At 51.2% G+C, this 18,886-nt stretch overlaps 1 protein-coding gene across 5 annotated transcripts in view; it reads right to left on the bottom strand.

Moving 5' to 3' along the window:
* Positions 1-18,886, bottom strand: part of AGPAT5 (1-acylglycerol-3-phosphate O-acyltransferase 5) — a 58,719-nt gene that overhangs the window by 37,066 nt on the left and 2,767 nt on the right. For 4 of the 5 annotated variants that reach the window (XM_036303896.1, XM_036303897.1, XM_036303900.1 and 1 more), the window contains exons 2-4: positions 12,821-12,890; positions 5,674-5,789; positions 2,921-3,010 (exon numbers count right to left, since the gene is read on the bottom strand). In XM_036303896.1, coding sequence (XP_036159789.1) covers positions 2,921-3,010; positions 5,674-5,789; positions 12,821-12,890 — 276 coding nt within the window. Of the gene's footprint in view, positions 1-2,920; positions 3,011-5,673; positions 5,790-12,026; positions 12,422-12,820; positions 12,891-18,886 lie in introns of those variants that run through there. The other variant, XM_036303898.1, reaches the window with a different exon arrangement.

Genomic DNA, 18,886 nt, shown 5'->3' with positions numbered 1-18,886 from the left:
TCTCATAATCTTGAGTTTGGCAAAGAATTCTGAAATAGGACACAAAAAGCAGAAATCTTAAGAGAAGAATCAATGAATTGGAGGAAATAAAAACTTTTTCTTTTTTAAAAAATATACATATATTTTTATTGATTTCAGAGAAGAACGGAGAGGGAGAGAGAGATAGGGAGAAGGAGAGAGTCAATCATGGATCGGCTGCCTCCTGCACACCCCACAATGGGGATCGAGCCCGCAACCCGGGCATGTGCCCTGACCAGGAATCCAACTGTGTCCTCCTGGTTCATAGGTCAACATTCAGCCACCAAGTCAGGCAAACTGTTGCTCTTCAAGTCACTGTCAGGAATATGAAAAGGCAGCCCACAGACATGAGAGAAGTTAGATATTTTGTTGTCCCAAACTGAGACAAGCGGTGGCACCTCCACACAATGACATCCTACTCAGCAGTAAGAACAAAAACATTGACCCACACTTCACATGATCATGCGATGAATCTCAAAGAAGCCATGCTCAGCGGGAAACGCCAGACACCCACCCCACCAAACAGCCCAGCCTGTGTGATTCCCTTCATCGCCCCTGCAGTGGCGGAGCACAGCAGCGACCGACTGCCCGGGGACAGAACGGCACAGACCCATGGGTGACTCGGAGGTGATGGACACACCTGACTGCTCAGTCTCCTGGGCATGTGCATACAGCAACCCACCCAGTCCCACCTGCACCACCTGGGCATGTGCATACAGCACACCCACCCAGTCCCACCTGCACCACCTGGGCATGTGCATACAGCACACCCACCCAGTCCCACCTGCACCACCTGGGCATGTGCATACAGCACACCCACCCAGTCCCACCTGCACCACCTGGGCGTGTGCATACAGCACACTCACCCAGTCCCACCTGGAACACCTGGGCGTGTGCATACAGCAACCCCACCCAGTCCTACCTGCACTACCTGGGCATGTGCATACAGCACACCCACCCAGTCCTACCTGCACCACCTGGGCGTGTGCATACAGCACACCCACCCAGTCCCACCTGCACCACCTGGGCGTGTGCATACAGCACACCCACCCAGTCCCACCTGCACCACCTGGGCGTGTGCATACAGCACACCCACCCAATCCCACCTGCACCACCTGGGCATGTGCATACAGCACACTCACCCAGTCCCACCTGGAACACCTGGGCATATGCATACAGCAACCCCACCCAGTCCTACCTGCACTACCTGGGCATGTGCATACAGCACACCCACCCAGTCCTACCTGCACCACCTGGACATGTGCATACAGCACACCCACCCAGTCCCACCTGCACCACCTGGACATGTGCATACAGCACACCCACCCAGTCCTACCTGCTACACCTGCAGCTGGATGTACATCAGGCACCCTCACCAACAGCTCTTCCATAGATAAAAACCTTGCCCCTGCTGTGCTGTCATAAATGACAGGTTTCCTTCTCTCTTGATACGTATTTTCTTTAGCCACTCCCCAACTGATGGACTCCTAGGTTGCATCCTTATCTTGGTTGCTGTGAATGTTACTGCAATGAACACGGATGCAGGTATTGCTTCGAGACAGTGGTCATATACATATTTTTCGATCTACACCCAGAAGTAGAACTGCCAGATCAGGTGGCAGCTCTAGTCTTAATCCCTGGCGGGCCCTCTGTTCTGTTTGCCATAAGGACACCACCAATTTAGGTTCCCACCAACAGTATCTAAGGGCTCCCTTCTCTCCACACCTCCTGACGTCCTGATAGCAGGCACTCTACCAGGTTGAGGTGACACCTGCCTGTGGCCCTGACGGGCGATCAGGGGCGTGGAGCACCTTGTCACGTTGCCCCCCCCCACCCCCCCCCCACCCCCGCCCCAGGGCTTCTTTGGAGAGTGTGCAGTCGAGCCCTTTGCCCATTTCCAGGTGATGTGTTTTCTGGCTACTGAGCTGCTTGAGTCCCACGTATTTTCAAAATTAACACCGTACAGGATACGTGGTTTGCAGTATTTTCTTCCTGTCCAGAGGCGCCTTTTCTCACTTGGGTTTGGTAAATCCAAAATTATCCCAAGCTTTTAAATTTATTAACAAAAAAATAAGAGGCTTTCATTTAGGATGCCGAATGCTCAAAGAATCTCTCTCCCACCCGAGAACACCAGCCCCACCCGAACATCTGCAGGTGAGCCGTCCGGAGCGGAGTCCCACGGCCCCTCCGTGCGAAACAAGGAGCGCGCGGCTGTGAACAGCACCTGCCGCGGGCGCTTACCAGCTGCGGTGGAGGCAGAACTCCTCCTCACCACTCGCTGCAGGGAGGGCACAGGGAGGACAGGAAGGAGCCTGACCCTGGAGGTTCTGAGCCACAGGGCCCCTGGGCACTGGAGGAAGCGCAGGCACTGATTCCTAGGTTCTGGGGGAGCAGGGTGAGGGCGCCGGGCGGCCGTCAGCATCTTTCTAAGCGAATACCGAGATTCTTTGGGCGGGGGGGCGGGGGGGGGGTTTATAAAGTAATACACTGAATGGTTCTTTGTTTGCAGATACTGACACTAATTTTGACTTTTCAAATAACTGAATCTACACAAGAAGTCACACGGCCCTCACAGCCAGAAAGCAGCCGCCTGGACGCGCTGACATGGAGACCAGGCAGAGCAGGTGGAGGCCTAAGTGACAGGCAGCCGCCTGCTATTTATAGACTAGACACCGCGTCCTCCCTGCCTGCTCTCTCAGGTCAAACCGAGCCCCAGCAAAGGCCCGCCATCCGTCCGCAGCCACCGTCTCATGTCCCCATGTGCTTGCTCTATGGGGAGGGCTTCTGTGGCCTTAACAAAGCCCTGAATTACTCCTTACACACGGACAACAGCCTGGCAGACAATCCTTACATCTCACCAAGTCCCAAACCGCGCACCGAGCGGAGGGCGGCCGTCGCTTACCGGGGTCCCGGCGCTCACGTAGCTCAGCAGCTTCTGGCGCATCTCCTTCTCCCTGAACCTCGCGCTCCTCTTGACGTAGATGCCCCCGTGCTGCAACAGGCCAGAGAGCGTTACTGTCACAGCGCCCGCGGCCGGCACCACACAGGCCGGCAGGAAACTCCTGAATACGCGCCACATTCCCATCTAAAGGACGTTAGTTGAAATTCTCCTATGATGCAACAGAATTCAAATAAAGCTGCATATTGCAAAGTACATTATTGCTTAGTTTTGTTGGCAGTTAAAATAAAAATGCTTTATTTTTTAAAAATGCATTTTTAAGATAAAAAACTCGATCTCAGATGCATCTTAGCTCTCAATTTTTCCACTAATTGTGAAATCACTACCAAGTGTCCTTAAAATGTCCACATTTATGGTCTTTCAGGGGTCAGAAACTAGCCCGACTAAGATATGTCCACAGCACTGCTGCCAACGAAACCGTGTCCCCCACATTCCTGTGTCGAAGTCCTGCCCTGCGAGGTGACGGTGTCTGGGAGGGGCCTCCAGGGGGAGAGGCAGGCCCTGAGTCCCTGGGTGACCCTAATCCAACAGGACAGGACAGTGCCTTCCACGGAGTGGAGAGAGGCCACAGGGGAGGAGTCAACGGCAGGGAGGAGAGGCTGGAGGGAGAGGCCTGCCAGCACTGGCCCCCCGCCCGTCCCCCCTCAGGGCCTGGGAGCAAACAGGCCTGCTGTGTGCGCCCACCCAGCTGCAGGAGCCTGGCCCACGCAGAACCACGCAGGAACCTTAATGAAACTCCGCATCAGGGCGGCATCTGCCTCTACTTTAGTTCTGCTTCCCTCTGTGCTAAGTCGAACTCGTCTGCAGTAAGTGGACTGGCTGCACCGTGCTGTCCGCATCCAGTCTGAGTGACAGGAATGACGACAGAGGCAAGCAGGGGTCTTCCACCGGGTGGCGGCTCCTTCCACGTGCGCACCGGCCATCGGAGCGCAGAGAGGACACTCCAAGGGCCACTGCTTATTCACCCGGACAGACAGGACTGCCGGGAGCCCGCTCTGTCGGAGGTCAAAGCCACGGGCTGCACACACCACAGGTGAGACTCCCGAGCCTCCAGGGATGTGCATCTATTCTCCAAGCAGCGTCTCTTCCCTGTCACTTCACCTGCTTACTGAAGTCTATTTTAATTCAGAACATCCCGAGACACTGAAGCAAGAAGCTTACTGAGCAGGGGAAGTGACATGCGCCACAAGAAGGGTATAGAGAACGTGGTATTTTCAGAAAGAGCCCAAAGGAAAGGCAGGACAGGAGAGAGTGGAAGTGGCGGGCGGGGGGGGGGGGGGGGGCGGTGGTGGTCCTGGTGACACCTATCCTGGGCCTCGGCACTGATGTCAGGCTGAGGAACAGCCTGAGGGAGGGCAAGGAGGGAGGAACACCTGCCTGGGAAGACGGCTGCTAGGGAGGCCTGGGTGGGCAGGACAGCAGGAGCGGGCCTGGTGCCTCCAGAACAGGGCTGGGCGGGGAAGCGCCCGACACGTGTGGCTGGGGCAGACCCTCGCACAGCAGGGCACCGCCACGCCCGCACGGAGAGCACACGCACACCTCCCAGGCCTCTCCAGGGAGCAGAGCAGGGCAAGTCGTTCTGCAGCTCGTCAGGCTCACGCAGGCTACAGAGCAACCCTGGCTGAAGGCCCGTCAGCTTAGGCACCTCGAGAACAAACCTACCATGCCCAGGTTATCTGAATAGTAGAGTGGATGGGCTAAAGGACTTCTCAAGTTATTGTGGGATCTCCGTGTTCTCAGAAAAAGACCCAAGACCCCCAGTCACTCTGCCAACATTCCCAGGTCACTACTAAATGGTAGACTCCTACCACACCCTCAGCTAAGCATCTTCCAGGGCTCTGAATGTTTAAGGCTGGTCTTCAACTACTTCATAAAACTGTGATTTTGACTTTTTGAGAATACAGCCTGTCTTGGGTTGGGAAGGTCAAGGAAGAGAAGAGAAAGGATCCTAGTAAAATGGAAATGAAGAAAAACTGAGATGGGGAACAGTGGGTGTAAGTTGTCTTTTTACTTTGAAAGGTGTCTTGACTTCTGATTCTTTTAGAATTCCAAAACAGTACAGAATCTGTTCATGAATATTCTTTGCTTCACAGAAACTTACCCTCCTGGGACTGCTGCTCATGGAGCTAAAGCACCCTTTTCAAACAAGACTATCATTTATAATTCTTTTTTTTTTTTTTTTTAAGAGAGAGTAGATTGGAGGGAAGAGAGAAGGAGAGAAGCATCAATGTGAGAGAGACACATCAATTGGTTGCCTCCTGCAAGCGCACCAACCAGGGCCTGGAATTGAGCCTGTAACGCAGGCCCGTGCCCCTGACCAGGAATCAAACCATGACCCCCTGGTTCATGGTTACCACTCAACCACTGACCCACACAGGCTAGGCCATAATCACTTTTATTATTGCTTTCTTAAGGTAACTGTCTATCAAATTCTATGCTGTTAAATTTCCCTATTTGTCTGATTTCTGTACATTTGCATTTTTGCTATTTAATAAAACTATCTAGATAGTCAGACATGTATACAAATACACACCATTAAAAATCTGAAATAAAATTACTTCAATTTAGTAAAAGCTATTAAACTCATAAAAACAGCCCCCAACCTATACATTTATACTAAGCGTATATTTAATTTTTAAGTCTAAAATTTTTATAAGCTGGATATACGTTTTTAAAAAGCATGGGAGAAGCGTTACCTGAGAGAAGTAACAGCCGTACAAGGGAAGCCACTTCAGGCCGTCTTTCAGCACGTAGCGCACGTGCCCCAGGGCGCCCTGCCGGATGGCCAGGATGTCCGCCACGATCCAGTCCACTGTGGAGACAGGCCATCAGTGCGCCAGCCACAGGCGCTGGCACCCCTCCCACAGCCGGAGCGCCCCTCACCACATTCTCTAAGGAATTTGCTTGGAAAATGTTAAGATTCAAATTCTAATATTACTTTAAACCAACAGGAGACATTAAAAAAAATATATAAATTCTGTATTTTCTAATTTTTAAAAAATATATATTTTATTGATTTTTTTACAGAGGAAGGGAGAGAGTTAGAAACATCGATGAGAGAGAAACATCGATCAGCTGCCTCCTGCACATCTCCTACTGGGGATATGCCCGCAGCCAAGGTACATGCCCTTGACCGGAATCGAACCTGGGACCCTTCAGTCCGCAGGCCGACGCTCTATCCACTGAGCCAAACCGGTTACGGCATGTATTTTCTAATTTTTGTTGTTTAGGGTTGTTTGTTCTTTGTATTTTTGTTAACCCTCACCCAAGGATATTTTTCCATTGATTTTTAGAGAGTGGAAGGGAGCAGAAGAGACAGAGAGAGAGAGACACAACGACCTATTGCCTCCCGCACATGCCCTGACTGGGGCTGGAGATCAAGCCCACTGAGGTACATGCACTTGACTGGGATCGAACTCGGGACCCTTCTGTCTGTGGGCCAATACTCTATCCACTGAGCCAAACCGCTAGCGTTAAGAGTTTTTGTTTTGTATTTCTTGAAAGGCATTTATTTCATGAACAAAATGCAAAGGTTACAAACCACCAAAGCAACCCAAAAGCAGAGATAAAGTAAGCTTCTCTAATTCTAAGTCTAGAAATTTGACAAAATGATAAGCAAAAACACGGTTCAGTGAAACTGCCCAGTGCCCCTGAGAATTCCGTATATGCTAAGACGGCCAACAAAGGCCGGGACACTGCGCCAGGGAGTTGCAGGCCAACACCGGGTTACAGGCGCATCCAAACCAAGGACCTCAGCGCGTACAACTGTGCCGGCAGCTGCACAAAACCCAGCACACACGCCCAGGCTGCTGACAGCTCTCACTAAGGGTGCGAAAGCAAAAGTAAGAGGCAGGAGTGAGTTTATGCCAACAAAAACTTGCAGGAAGAAAGAAACCGCTAACTGATCTTTCACAGAAATCCTGAGCACGGACTCGCCTGTGGCAGGGAGGAGGGAGGAGGGAGGAGGGAGGAGGGAGGAGGGAGGAGGGAGGAGGGAGGAGGGAGGAGGAAGGAGGGAGGAGGGAGGAGGGAGGAGGGAGGAGGGAGGAGGAGGGAGGAGCAGTGGGCAGTGGGCAGAGGTGGGAAAAGGACTGAGGAAAGAAAATGACAGAAAGAGGCCAAGTGTGAAGGTCAAGACCCCCAGGTCTGGACTTGAAAGTAGTGGCTACAAACTGCCCTGTCTCCTGAGACTGAAAACGATAACCGCACGTGGTTCTCGCGTGTATGAATGAACTTGAAAAGAACTGGAAGAGAACTGGCGAGCTCTGCGAAAGGAATCGGGTCCTGGGAGAGTGCACAAAGAAGCGAATTAGAGGGGGACGTTTTAAAACACACAAAGCAAAAGGCTGTAGGAAGGAAAAGCCAGTCAGTCAGGGAGTTACCAGAAAGTTCTAGCTAAAGGGCCGTCCCCATCGTTACCGGGGACTCTCCACCGTGCAGGCGGCAGGCAACGCCCGTCCCGACAGAGCAGCCCAGATAGCACTTCGCTGGCTGGAACACTAAAGTTGTCTTTTTGGAAAAATATTCTATCAATTATTATAAATCTCCTTTTTAAAAAATATATGTTGCCAAAACCGGTTTGGTTCAGTGGATAGAGCGTCGGCCTGCGGACTGAAAGGTCCCAGGTTCGATTCCGGTCAAGGGCATGTACCTGGGTTGCGGGCACATCCCCAGTGGGGGATGTGCAGGAGGCAGCTGATCGATGTTTCTCTCTCATCGATGTTTCTGACTATCTCCCTTCCTCTCTGTAAAAAATCAATAAAATATATTTAAAAAAAAAAAAAATATATGTTTATTGATTTCAGAGAGGAAGGGAGAGGGAGAGATAGAAACATCAATGTTGAGAGAGAATCATCAATTGGCTGCCTCCTGCACGCCTCTTACTGGGGATCTAGCCCGAAACCTGGGCATGTGCCCTTGACCGGAATCCAACCAGGGACCCTTCAGTCCACAGGCTGACGCTCTATCCACTGAGCCTGGCTGGGGCTATAAATCTCTTTAAATCTTCCTTTAACATTTGCAAGTAACTCTTCCACAGTGAGTGAAGAATTACAATGATATGTGTAAGTCTGAGTATAGTTCCCTTAAGTGTGACCGGGCTCTGTGTCGGTGGGACACCTACGCTGCAGAACTACCCAGTGTCACCTCTCTACAGTACGTAACTCCTGTCCCTCCCTCGCACTCACACCAAGGAAACAGTCCCCGATAAGCACTGCGCTTGTTCTGACTGCCTGATGTGCACCCGCTGAGCGAGTCCTGAGAACTGAGTGAGGGTTTGCAGGCTGACGTGCAACCTGGAACCTCGCAGGGTACAGGCCGAAAACAAGGCTCGGCATCTTTCCTTACAACAACTCCTTCCAAAGAGGGGGAGTGGCTACCGTGCGCTTTTATACTGAAACCTGCGTGTCTACATTATGGTCCAGGATGCCTCTTCCAAGCACTGGAGAGACGGTGTGCGATTTTAAACACACGTCGTGTTTGTAGAGAGCTCTTCTGGGTTCTGTGCTTCATCGTTGAAAATGTTAGTGGAAACATTCAAGAACGAATTTAAGTAGTCACAAGACACAAGCTTCATGCCATCAATTTTTTGTTTTTTAATCCTCATCGGAGGATATGTTTTCATTGATTTTTAGAGAGCGAGGAAGGGAGAGCGAAGCGCAGATTTCGGTGCATGGGACGCTCCAATTAACTGAGCCACACCGACCAGGGCTGTGCCGTCAATTCTTGTTCCTCAAATATCTTTTTCACCTTTTTTGTTTATTCTCAATGAGGTTTCAGGAAGGAGGCACTAGACAAAGCTGAGTTATGACAGCTGAGAAGGTAACACATTCCCTTTACAGTCAGTTATGTGCACTTGAGCTCTGACATCATGTAATCAAAACATCAGAAATGTGGCCACAGGAGAATTCTTCCATGTGACCCAGTCACAGCTGCACCACTGTTTCCCTGAACCTGAGGCCAGCGAGGAGAGGCCACAGGAAAAGCAAGGGTTCCTGGCGTAGCCACTGTGGCTCAGACGGTCGGTGTTGTCCTGCACACCAAAAGGAGGTTGGGCTGATTCCTGGTCTGGGCACCAGTGTTTCTCTCTCCCTTCCTCTCTAAAAATCAACAAAAACATATATATGTCTGTTTAAAAAGCAAGGTTTCCTCATGTACATTCTGATGTAACGACAGTTCCTAATTCACACGGACGCTGCAGAGTCCAACGCGGCTACACAGGGTGTACTTGCCTGGCTCGGACCCAGCACTGCGCTCATGGTCAATCACCACCACCACCACCACCACCACCATCACCATCACCACCACCATCATCATCATCACCACCACCACCATCACCATCACCATCACCACCATCACCATCACCACCATCATCATCATCACCATCACCACCATCATCATCACCATCACCACCATCATCATCATCACCACCATCATCATCATCACCATCACCACCATCATCATCATCATCATCACCATCATCATCATCATCACCATCGCTCCTGCTGGATCACCACCACCACCACCACCACCACCACCATCACCATCACCACCACCATCATCATCATCACCACCACCACCACCACCATCACCATCACCATCACCACCATCACCATCACCACCATCATCATCATCACCATCACCACCATCATCATCACCATCACCACCATCATCATCATCATCACCACCATCATCATCATCACCATCACCACCATCATCATCATCATCACCACCATCATCATCATCATCACCATCGCTCCTGCTGGATCACCACCACCACCACCACCACCATTATCATCATCGCTCCTGCTGGGAAGTGCCCCCACGAGCAGGCACGCTGTGAGATTAGGAGCCAGCCACGTCAATATTGCCTGGACCTGACCAATACAGGTCAGAGAGGCAGGGAGCTGCCCACCATCACACACCCGACTGCAGAATGGCACAGGGGCCAGGGTCTCTCTGACCCCAAAGCCCACGCCTTCTTATGACCATCTACTCACCATACATGCTGTCAGTCAAGAAAAATGTCACTTAAACCAAGAAAGGGGAGCATATCATGAGATCAACAAGGTCCGTCAGTCACAGACAGTGAAAGAAGGCGTAGAGGAAGGCTTGCAGCCACTCTGCCCTGCTGACCCTGGAGAGGAATAAGGTAGCAGAGACACGAGGGAGGAGTGAGCTCACGGACATTTAACCCTCTGAAAGGCCTGCCAGGAAGATCCGTGTACCCACTGGCCCTGCAGGTGAGCCAGAGAGTCTAGGCTAAACAGCAGTCCAGGGACTTACCTTTCTGCTACTTCAGTTTTAGATACTCAGCTGTGACTCTGAATATCTCAAGAGGGTTTTAAAAAGACACCTTTTTAGACTCACTAGCCAATGGCCCAGTCCACAGAAAAGCAGGAGGGGCCTCGGGAACCTAAGACCATACGCAAATGTTTATGTGCCCTTTTTGTTTCTGGGAAAAGGTTTTTAAATCTTCTATCACACAGGGTGAGGCAAAAGTAGGTTTACAGTTGTTAACATGGAAAAGAACACAATCTATAATAATAAAAGCGAAACATGCTAATTAGACCATACGTCCTTCCGGACAAAGCCAGGGCTGCAAGGGAAGCCCAGGTCCCAGGTGCCAGAAGGAAGCTGGTGCCAGCAGCCGGGGGAAGGAAGGCCCGACTTGAATGAATTCACCTGCACAAATTTCATGCATCGGGCCTCTAGTAAGTAAAACTACAACAACCAACCGGGTCTGGTGTACTCACAACTGCAAGCCTATTTTGCCCCACCTTGTATTCTGACTGAGGCCTGTAATTCTAAAGTAATTTAAAATCACTACTTAGTTTTGTCCCTAAGTTACGGTTTTTTAAAAAGGCATTTAGAAAAGATCCTTCTCAACTCTGATGGCGAGTGGTGCAGGCCTGGCCCCAAAAGGCAGCCTTGGAGGAAGGTGAGGGGTGGGGCAGGTGTGCTGTGAGGTGACTGCACTCAGACTGCCCACCACACCTTCCAGTTCCAAACACAGGAATAGTTTAAAAATCTGCTTTCTTCCAAATGCCTCCCAGAAGCCCCCGCTCTAAAGTGAAGTATCCGCAGGGCACGTAGTCAGCACACAGACACGGCACAGACACGGCAGCGGCTATCATGTGACCATCGTCATCATCACCGCCACCGTCCGGTGCTCAGCCACCACTCCACGCCGGCACCACGGCCACGGCCCCTTACACAGCAGTGTCCCCTCCCCACGTGGAACAAGGGAAGGGGCAGGCAACTTGAACGAGGCACTTTGAGAGAGAACCCTGTTGAACAGAGAAGCAGCTCCATAAATGACATGGGCCACTAGCTCCACCGGAGGAACTCTGGGCTGTCACGGCTGCCCTGACCCCACAACCCGTCCTATTCAGTTCACGGAGCTCTGGTAGAAACAGGCACCGCAACAGGCCCGGGAGGGAAGAGCCCAGTTCTGTCTGGAGAAAGAGTCAAATACAGGACAAAGCAAGGTTCCTTTCTAGGCCAGAGTGAGCAGCAGGCCCTGACGCAGGGCGGGGTGCTTGAGTCAAACGTAATGACATCAAATAATCCGAGCCAGTCACGCTGACTGCGTTCACTGAATACACAGACACTGAAACGCCTGTTGCCAGGAGGGCATGGCTCCGTGGTTGAGCGTCAACCTATGAACCTGGAGGTCACGGTTCAATTCCCGGTCAGGGCACATGCTCATCCCCAGTGTGGGGCGTGCAGGAGGCAGCCGATCCATGATTCTCTCTCATCATTGATGCTTCTGTCTCTCTTTCCCTCTCCCTTCCTCTCTGAAATCAATAAAAATATATATTTAAAAAAATACAAAATCTCCTGTCAACACTTGGTAGTGTCAACACTTGTCCTATAAAACTGAGTGTAATCACTAAGCTAAATTGAGGACAATACATTTCAACTTCTCTCCCTCTCTTTGCCGTATCTATGGCAGAGGGAGGAATAAAAGCACTAAGTCGTGAAGAGGCCAGGGGGCAGGGGGACGGCGCGGGCAGCCGGCACACAGGCCTTGCGGTTCAGGCCTTACCAACGGTCAGCTTGCTTTTCGCTTTGCTCCCGAGCACTAGGTTTTGCAGAGTAAAGATGAAATGTAGGAGCGCCTGGAGGGCAGGCACAGGTCTGAAGGCAACGGGAAGCGGGTGCTTCTGAGCGGAGCTATTTGGAGAGCTGAGGACTGTAGCCAAGGTGCATGTGTTGTTTGGGTGCTGTACCAGCTGATGGGATGTCATCGCTGGGGGAGGAGGTCATGCAATCCTTGCCACTATTTTTTATCATTCTTGTAACTCCATAACTACTGCAGAATAAAAGCTTAAAGGGTCTAACTGAAAGTCTACGCTGTGCTTCACTGAAGACCCCAGTCTTCGGAGGCCTCTGTCGGAGTAAACAGCTGTGGTTAAACCTACACTGGAGTCAGAAGGAACCGCGCCCGTTAGACACGAACGTCGTGCTGAGGGCATGTGGCCTCACATACTGAACCCCTTTCTGCAGCTCAACCATCAAAACATAAAACGCACACACCCCGCCACCCACCAGCCCCCTTCCAGACACATCACCTCCAGAAGGAAGACGCACAGACATTAGGGTACTGTTCAAAGAAGTGGGGGAAAGAGAAAACAGCTTATGTACACTCATCAGAGGGAGAGGCAAGACGAGGGAAATTCATAGTAAAACCACAAATACAAGGTCACATATACATCTGCATTAAAAAGTCATGTTTTAACAATAACAAAAAATTTTCATTTAAGTATATAAGAACATTACTCTGAATGTCCATATATTTTCTGTAGAAAAACCTAAGATTCATGCAAATGAAGTACAAACCTGTGCATTGATGATTTGCTAAATATATTATATTTTCTTTGTTTTTTGGCAAATCTCCATATAGCAATATCTACAAGATAAAACAAAAAGAAGCATTACTTTGATATGTTAAAGCATGTACTTATGTAACATACCGAATGGGACCATGCCAACAACTGACAAACACACGATGTCATGACTATTTCCAATCACGATGAACAAGAATCAGATTTCTCCTGGAGTCTCAGAGGGCAGAGATGGCACGTGTTTAAAGCAGTCAGGAGTGGAACAGGTTAATGGTCATCAAGTGAAAGAAACACATGATTTCTTGTGAGCAAAATACAGCAACATGTGCCGACTGGACATGTGCGGACACGGCTCGAGAGGCACCGCCCTTCCCAGCGCCTCCCTCGCGGAGGAGGGGTGTGCAGTGCGTGGAAGGAGACTGCACGTGCTACGGAAGCGCCGTGTGCCTTAAGAGCGGTGCACTCAGAACAGCGGTGTCCGGGACGGCGATTTGCAGATGAGAGGAAGGTGAGTGTTCAGGAAAAGATGAGGCTTTTGACCCTCTGCGTGTCAGGCCTTTGGGTTTCCACCTTTCCTGTGAGGCCCAGGGCACATGAAAGCGTTCACAGCAGTGAAACACGCAGGACTGCCCTGTGCTCACCTGGCTCCCGTCGCGTGGTGTGCAGGCCCCAGGGCAAACCCGAGGGTGGAGGAAAGGGCTTCCTCCCTGCCCTGCCCCAGTCAGGGCACAGCTCCCAATGCTCTCTGGAACTTTCCTATTTCCTTTCCACAGGCACTGCCTTGGGGTGGGCAGAGTGAGGAGGAAGGAGCATGAGGCCAGGGCTGTGGTGTGGCCATCTGGGCGCCTGCCCCTCGTACCCTGGCTGGCAGGGGCAGCTGGGAGCTGCCTGGTGCAGGAGGTCGGCACCAGTCAGCCCTGCTGGGGCGTCCTGGGCAGCACTGCCTGCACTAGGGTCAGGGGAAGCGTCTGTCGGGGGCTGGGGGGGGGGGGGGGGCTGCTGTGCCTGGCTGTGGGGAGACCACCACTTTTATTAACACAAACTGCTTATTGAAAACCAATCGTGGAACAACTCAGAGTGCAGAGCAAGGGCGAGCACCACCCACTGGCCCGCAGCCGGCTTGGTGCTCTCGCCTGTGGAGTCACATTTCCCAGAAGGGAAGCCGGGCCTTCAGAGGCTGCCACACAGGAAGGTCAGGTCGCAGGGCCTGGACTCCATGTGGTCAGTGCTGGTGCCAGCCCACGGGTGGGCCTGGAGCCTTGTCTGCCAGCGGCTCCCCCTTGAAACTTCGTCCATCTCTCACGAGGAGCTTGAGCAAGGGCCCGCCCTCCACCGCGCTCCCGCCTGGAAACGCACACACTGCCAGGACCACCTCCCAGGCATGGTGAGGCAGACAAGACCCTCTGTCTGGAACAGGTCTGGAACATCGAAACCATCCCAGACAATGCGACTGCCCTATTACCCAATAAAGTGAATTTTTAAATTCAAAACTGGGGTAAGTGATTCGCAAATAAGAAAAATAACTCTCCAGTCTACCTTCCTAAAAAAAGGTCTCTGATTAGGTAGACATGCAGCCACAAAGAATTTCAGTTGGAATAAGACTGCATATATAATGTACACTCCATGTTTAAGTATAAGCATTTGAAATGCATTTTTCAATGTGCTTCATGCCAATGAAATATGTCACCAGTTAACCAGTACCAGCCTCCGGCCGTAATGCATACCCAACCTGCGGTCTTTCCCTGCCCTGTCTGTCCACTGATGAGGGACGTGACGATCCCTCTGCAACAAATGCAAACGCCGCCACTGGCCCAATACCCGTGTGCAAAAGCAGCCACCACGCAGCACCCAGGGGACCTCCCGCTCGGAGGTCTGACCGAGCGCCACCTCCGTCCTGGCACTGCCCTCTGCACGGCGTTGTCCTGGGCATCCACGTGGGCCACCAGGGAGCTGGCAGGCTCCGCGCACCCTCTCAGTGAGTCTCCGGACCATGAGACGTGGTCCTTCAGCTCAGGAGGAGCGCCGGGCGGAGCTGAGCTGACCTGCTCAAGCCGACAGGCGGTGGGGCAGGGAATAGGGGCCACACAGGTTTCTCACGGGCGATCCCAAACTCCTTCAAACGTTACAAACTATCCTCTGCAAAAACTCTGTGTGGGTGTTCACGGCTAGTTCCCACGGGGACACAGAGAAACCGGCCGAGAGCACGGCACAGGTTCAGAACCGCAGCCAGGGCAGTGTCTCCTGGCAAGCAAACAAGGGCTCCCTGTCCTCAGGCTCCCAGAGCCCTCCCTCCACCAGGCCTCTGACCTGCTTCTGAGGGCGGAGTCCTCTCCCTCCTGACCCAGTAAAGAATGTGCCCAGGCTCACTGCACCTGCAGGCCCTGCTGGACCCGCCTCTCCACTAGCCCAGGCCAGTGAGACCCACCCTGGGGGCAGCCCCCCCGCCCCCCACTAGCCCAGGCCAGCGTCCCTGCAGACTGTGCGGCCCTTTGGCTACAAAGAACAACATCAAGTCCTTCTCCCCCCACTCCACCTCCAAGGGCTTCCCGTCCTGTGGAAGGAGAACAGGCACGAAATATGTGAACGCTCGTAGTGCTCACGTTAGCTACGTAAAGTGACCCTGACATTGAGATGCAGTGAGGCCAGGACAGGCCAGGTGTCGAGTGGAAGGAAGTAGACAGGCAGCAGCCCAAAGGCCTCCAGTGGCAGCTGAAACCACGAGTGGAAAGCCTGGCCGGGCCGACCATGTTCACAGGTGCCAGCAAGAGCCTCCCCCGGACACACCCTGCGCGTCCGCCTGCTGGGAGGGTCCACGCAGCTCCCAACACGCTGCAGCCGCTCCCATGAGCCAAGCAGGGTCTTGGTCTGTGTCACAGAGCGACCGCACGCTCCCGTTTCAGTGCTGCCTCCTATTCTGACTGCCCACCTTCCTCCAAGTGTAAGTACAACCAATAGCCCCTCACCACTAGCACCGCGGCTGCAGAAAACTGGGCCCCCGCTAGACTGCCTTGGCCCGTGAACACGTGAACTATTGGTGCCTCGGTTCTCACCGCGGTGAAGAGGGAAGAGGGGTGCTGCCCTGCACAGCGCAGGCCCACTCAGAAGCTGGCTGCCTCCCTGTCCAACCACAGCGCCGCCCGCAGCCTCGCACAGCCCGGCACACTACGCGCACCCACCCTCCCTGACTCGGCGCCCAGGGCGACCACAGACCTTCCCCACTGGCTTCTTCTCAGGCTCCAGGCTCACAGCACGGGCTTTTGGAAGCTGCCCAGGCCCCGCCTCCACCTCGAGCTCACAGAGCACACACACAGCCCTTTCCCTGCCATGTCCTGGCCCCCTAGACTGAGCTCCGGAAGGGCAGGGCCTTCCACGTTGGTCGCCCCTGCACCCTGCAGTGTCCAGTGCAGGCCCTGGAACGAGGTGCCCACACCAGCACTGAAGGAAGGCATGACGGAGAATGGGCTCTCGGGTTCCTCAGTGAGCAGTTCTTACTTAGCTTTGAATGTCTATTAATATCAACCTCTGTTTAAGAAACCATAGTAATAATAAGGAAATATTAAAGGGAAAATTAACTTCTAATTCCATTTAAGAAGAGTCAACTCGCCCAGCCATCGTGGCTCAGTGGTTGAGCATCAACCTATGAACCAGGAGGTCACGGTTCGATTCCCGGTCAGGGACATGCCCGGTTGCAGACTCCATCCCAGTGTGGGGTGTGCAGGAGGCTGCCGATCAATGATTCTCTCTCATCATTGATATTTCATCTCTCTCTCCCTCTCCCATCCTCTCTGAAAGCAATAAAAATATATTTTTTAAAGAAGACTCAACTCTCATTGTATTCAGCTCCACAAAAGTAGACAAATTTATGAGAGAAACAAAGTAAATTATGTATATAGAATCCCTACCACTATTTTACACTCAAAGTAGGTCAGTAGAAAAACTAATTTATTTATATCAAATTTGAAATTTTACTGTTAGTTAGCATTTGGGGAAGAGAGACTTAGCAAACAGAGCCATTAGAATAAAATACATTTTAAAGTAAATTCCAACCGATTTCAGCAGGGCAGTGGGCGAGATCATCTGGATTATCTGGGTGGGCCCCACACCTCATGACAAGTGTCCTTACACAAGAGGCGGAGGAGAGTTGAGACAGAGAGGAGGAGCCCTGTGACCCCGAGGCAGAGCCTAGAGGATGTGGCCACAAGCCAGGGGATGCCAGCAGCACAAGGAGCTGGAGGAGAGACACGCTCCTCCCTGGAGCCTCCAGAGGGAGTGAGGCCAACACACACCTCGATCTCCAACATCTGGCCTCCAGAACTGTGAGAAGATAAATTTCTACAGGTTTAAGCCACTAAATTTGAGGTGCTTTCTAATGGCAATCACAGGAACGTAATACAATTACTCACTTAAATCAGGGCTCCCTCAAATAGTAAAAAGGTGTGTTCTAATTGTCAGTGGATCTCAAATCAAGAGATAGATACATAAAGCTTTTAAAATCCCCAAGCAATAAATGGCGAAGGAGGTACCCAGTTGAGTTTCAGTATTAATGAGTTTCTCGAAGAACCTAAAAAGATAAATGAGAAACAGCAATTTTAGCAATAGTGGTTGAAATGTTTTTGTCTCAAAGATGCATGTGAGAGTAAAGGAGTGAAATCAGGAAGGAACAGAACGTTTACCTAAAATCCAGTGGAACCACGTGCACTGTTGGAAGAAGGGTTACCTGACAAGCAGAGATCATGAGCTTCATGAACCCAGTTGTTCTCAGCTTTAAGAATTCCCCACGCTGCCTGGCCGGTGTGGCTCAGTGGTTGAGTATCAGTCCATGAACCAAGAGGTCACCGGTTTAATTCCCAGTCACGGCACATGCCCGACTGCAGGCTCCATCCCCAGTAGGGGGTGTGCAGGAGGCAGCAGATAGATGTTCCTCTCTCATGTATGTTTCTATCTCTCTATCCTTCTCATTTCCTTTCTCTAAAATCATCAATAAAAACATATTTTAAAAAACAAGCAAAGAGCAAATTCCATGCATAAAAAATACTGTCACAACTATTACAAAGCATTTATTTTTTTATACTCATAATTTAAAAGCATTAAAATGCTATTTTTTAGGAATCTAATTTGAAAATACTTCTGCAATGTATATAATTTAATGGTGAACTTCCTTTCATTAAAAAACTTAAATGAAAGAGTTCACATTCTTTTTTTTTTTTTTTTTTTTTTTTGAGTTCACATTCTTTTATACAGAACAAACAAGAGGATTATCACTGGTCGTGCAATGAAAGCTGATGAACAATTCAAGTAAAAAAAAAGTCCCTTAGCAAAACAAGAAAAACAAGCTAAATTTTTTAAAAGATTTTTTATTGATTTCTAGAGACAGAGGAAGAGAGAGAAACATCAATGTGAGAGGAAAACATTGATCAGCTGCCTCCTGCCCCCACTGGGCACTGAGCCTGCAATCTGGGCACGTGCCCTGACCAGGAATCGAACTGGCAACCTTTCAGTGCATGGGACAATATACAGACAACTGAGCCACACGGGCCAGAGCGCAAGCTAAAATTTTAATAGAATGCCGGGGTCCAGCCCCAGCAGGTCCAGGGGTCCCCAAAGGTGTGGATGGAGGCGGCAAAGAAGGAAGGACACGGAGACAGTGTTCAGTTGATCAGCAGCCTAGCCAGGATCTCTAGCCAGGATCTCCAGCCAGGTTCTGTTCTGGATCTCCAGCGAAGTTCTGGCTAGGATCTCCAGCGAAGTTCTGGCTAGGATCTCCAGCCAGGTTCTGTCCAGGTTCTCCAGCCAGGTTCAGTCACCAGGTTCTAGTCAGGTTCTCTTGCCATGTTCTATAGTCAGGTTCAGTCCAGGATCTTTTGCCATGTTCTCTCGCTAGGTTCTGTCTCTAGGTTCTGTTGCCAGTTTCTGTCCAGGATCTTTTGCCATGTTCTCTCCAGCGAAGTTCTTCTGTCTCTAGGTTCTGTGTAGGTTCTCTCTTCTAAGTTCTGTCTTCTTAGTTCTGTGTTCTAAGTTCTGTGTTCTAAGTTCTGTGTGTAGGTTCTGTCTCTCGCTGTCT

This window comes from Myotis myotis, unplaced genomic scaffold, assembly GCF_014108235.1.
Source record: "Myotis myotis isolate mMyoMyo1 unplaced genomic scaffold, mMyoMyo1.p scaffold_m19_p_39, whole genome shotgun sequence".
In the NCBI taxonomy this organism is placed as follows: domain Eukaryota; kingdom Metazoa; phylum Chordata; class Mammalia; order Chiroptera; family Vespertilionidae; genus Myotis; species Myotis myotis.
Note: the sequence above shows the minus strand (reverse complement) of the source record. Positions and strands in the feature narration are given on the sequence as shown.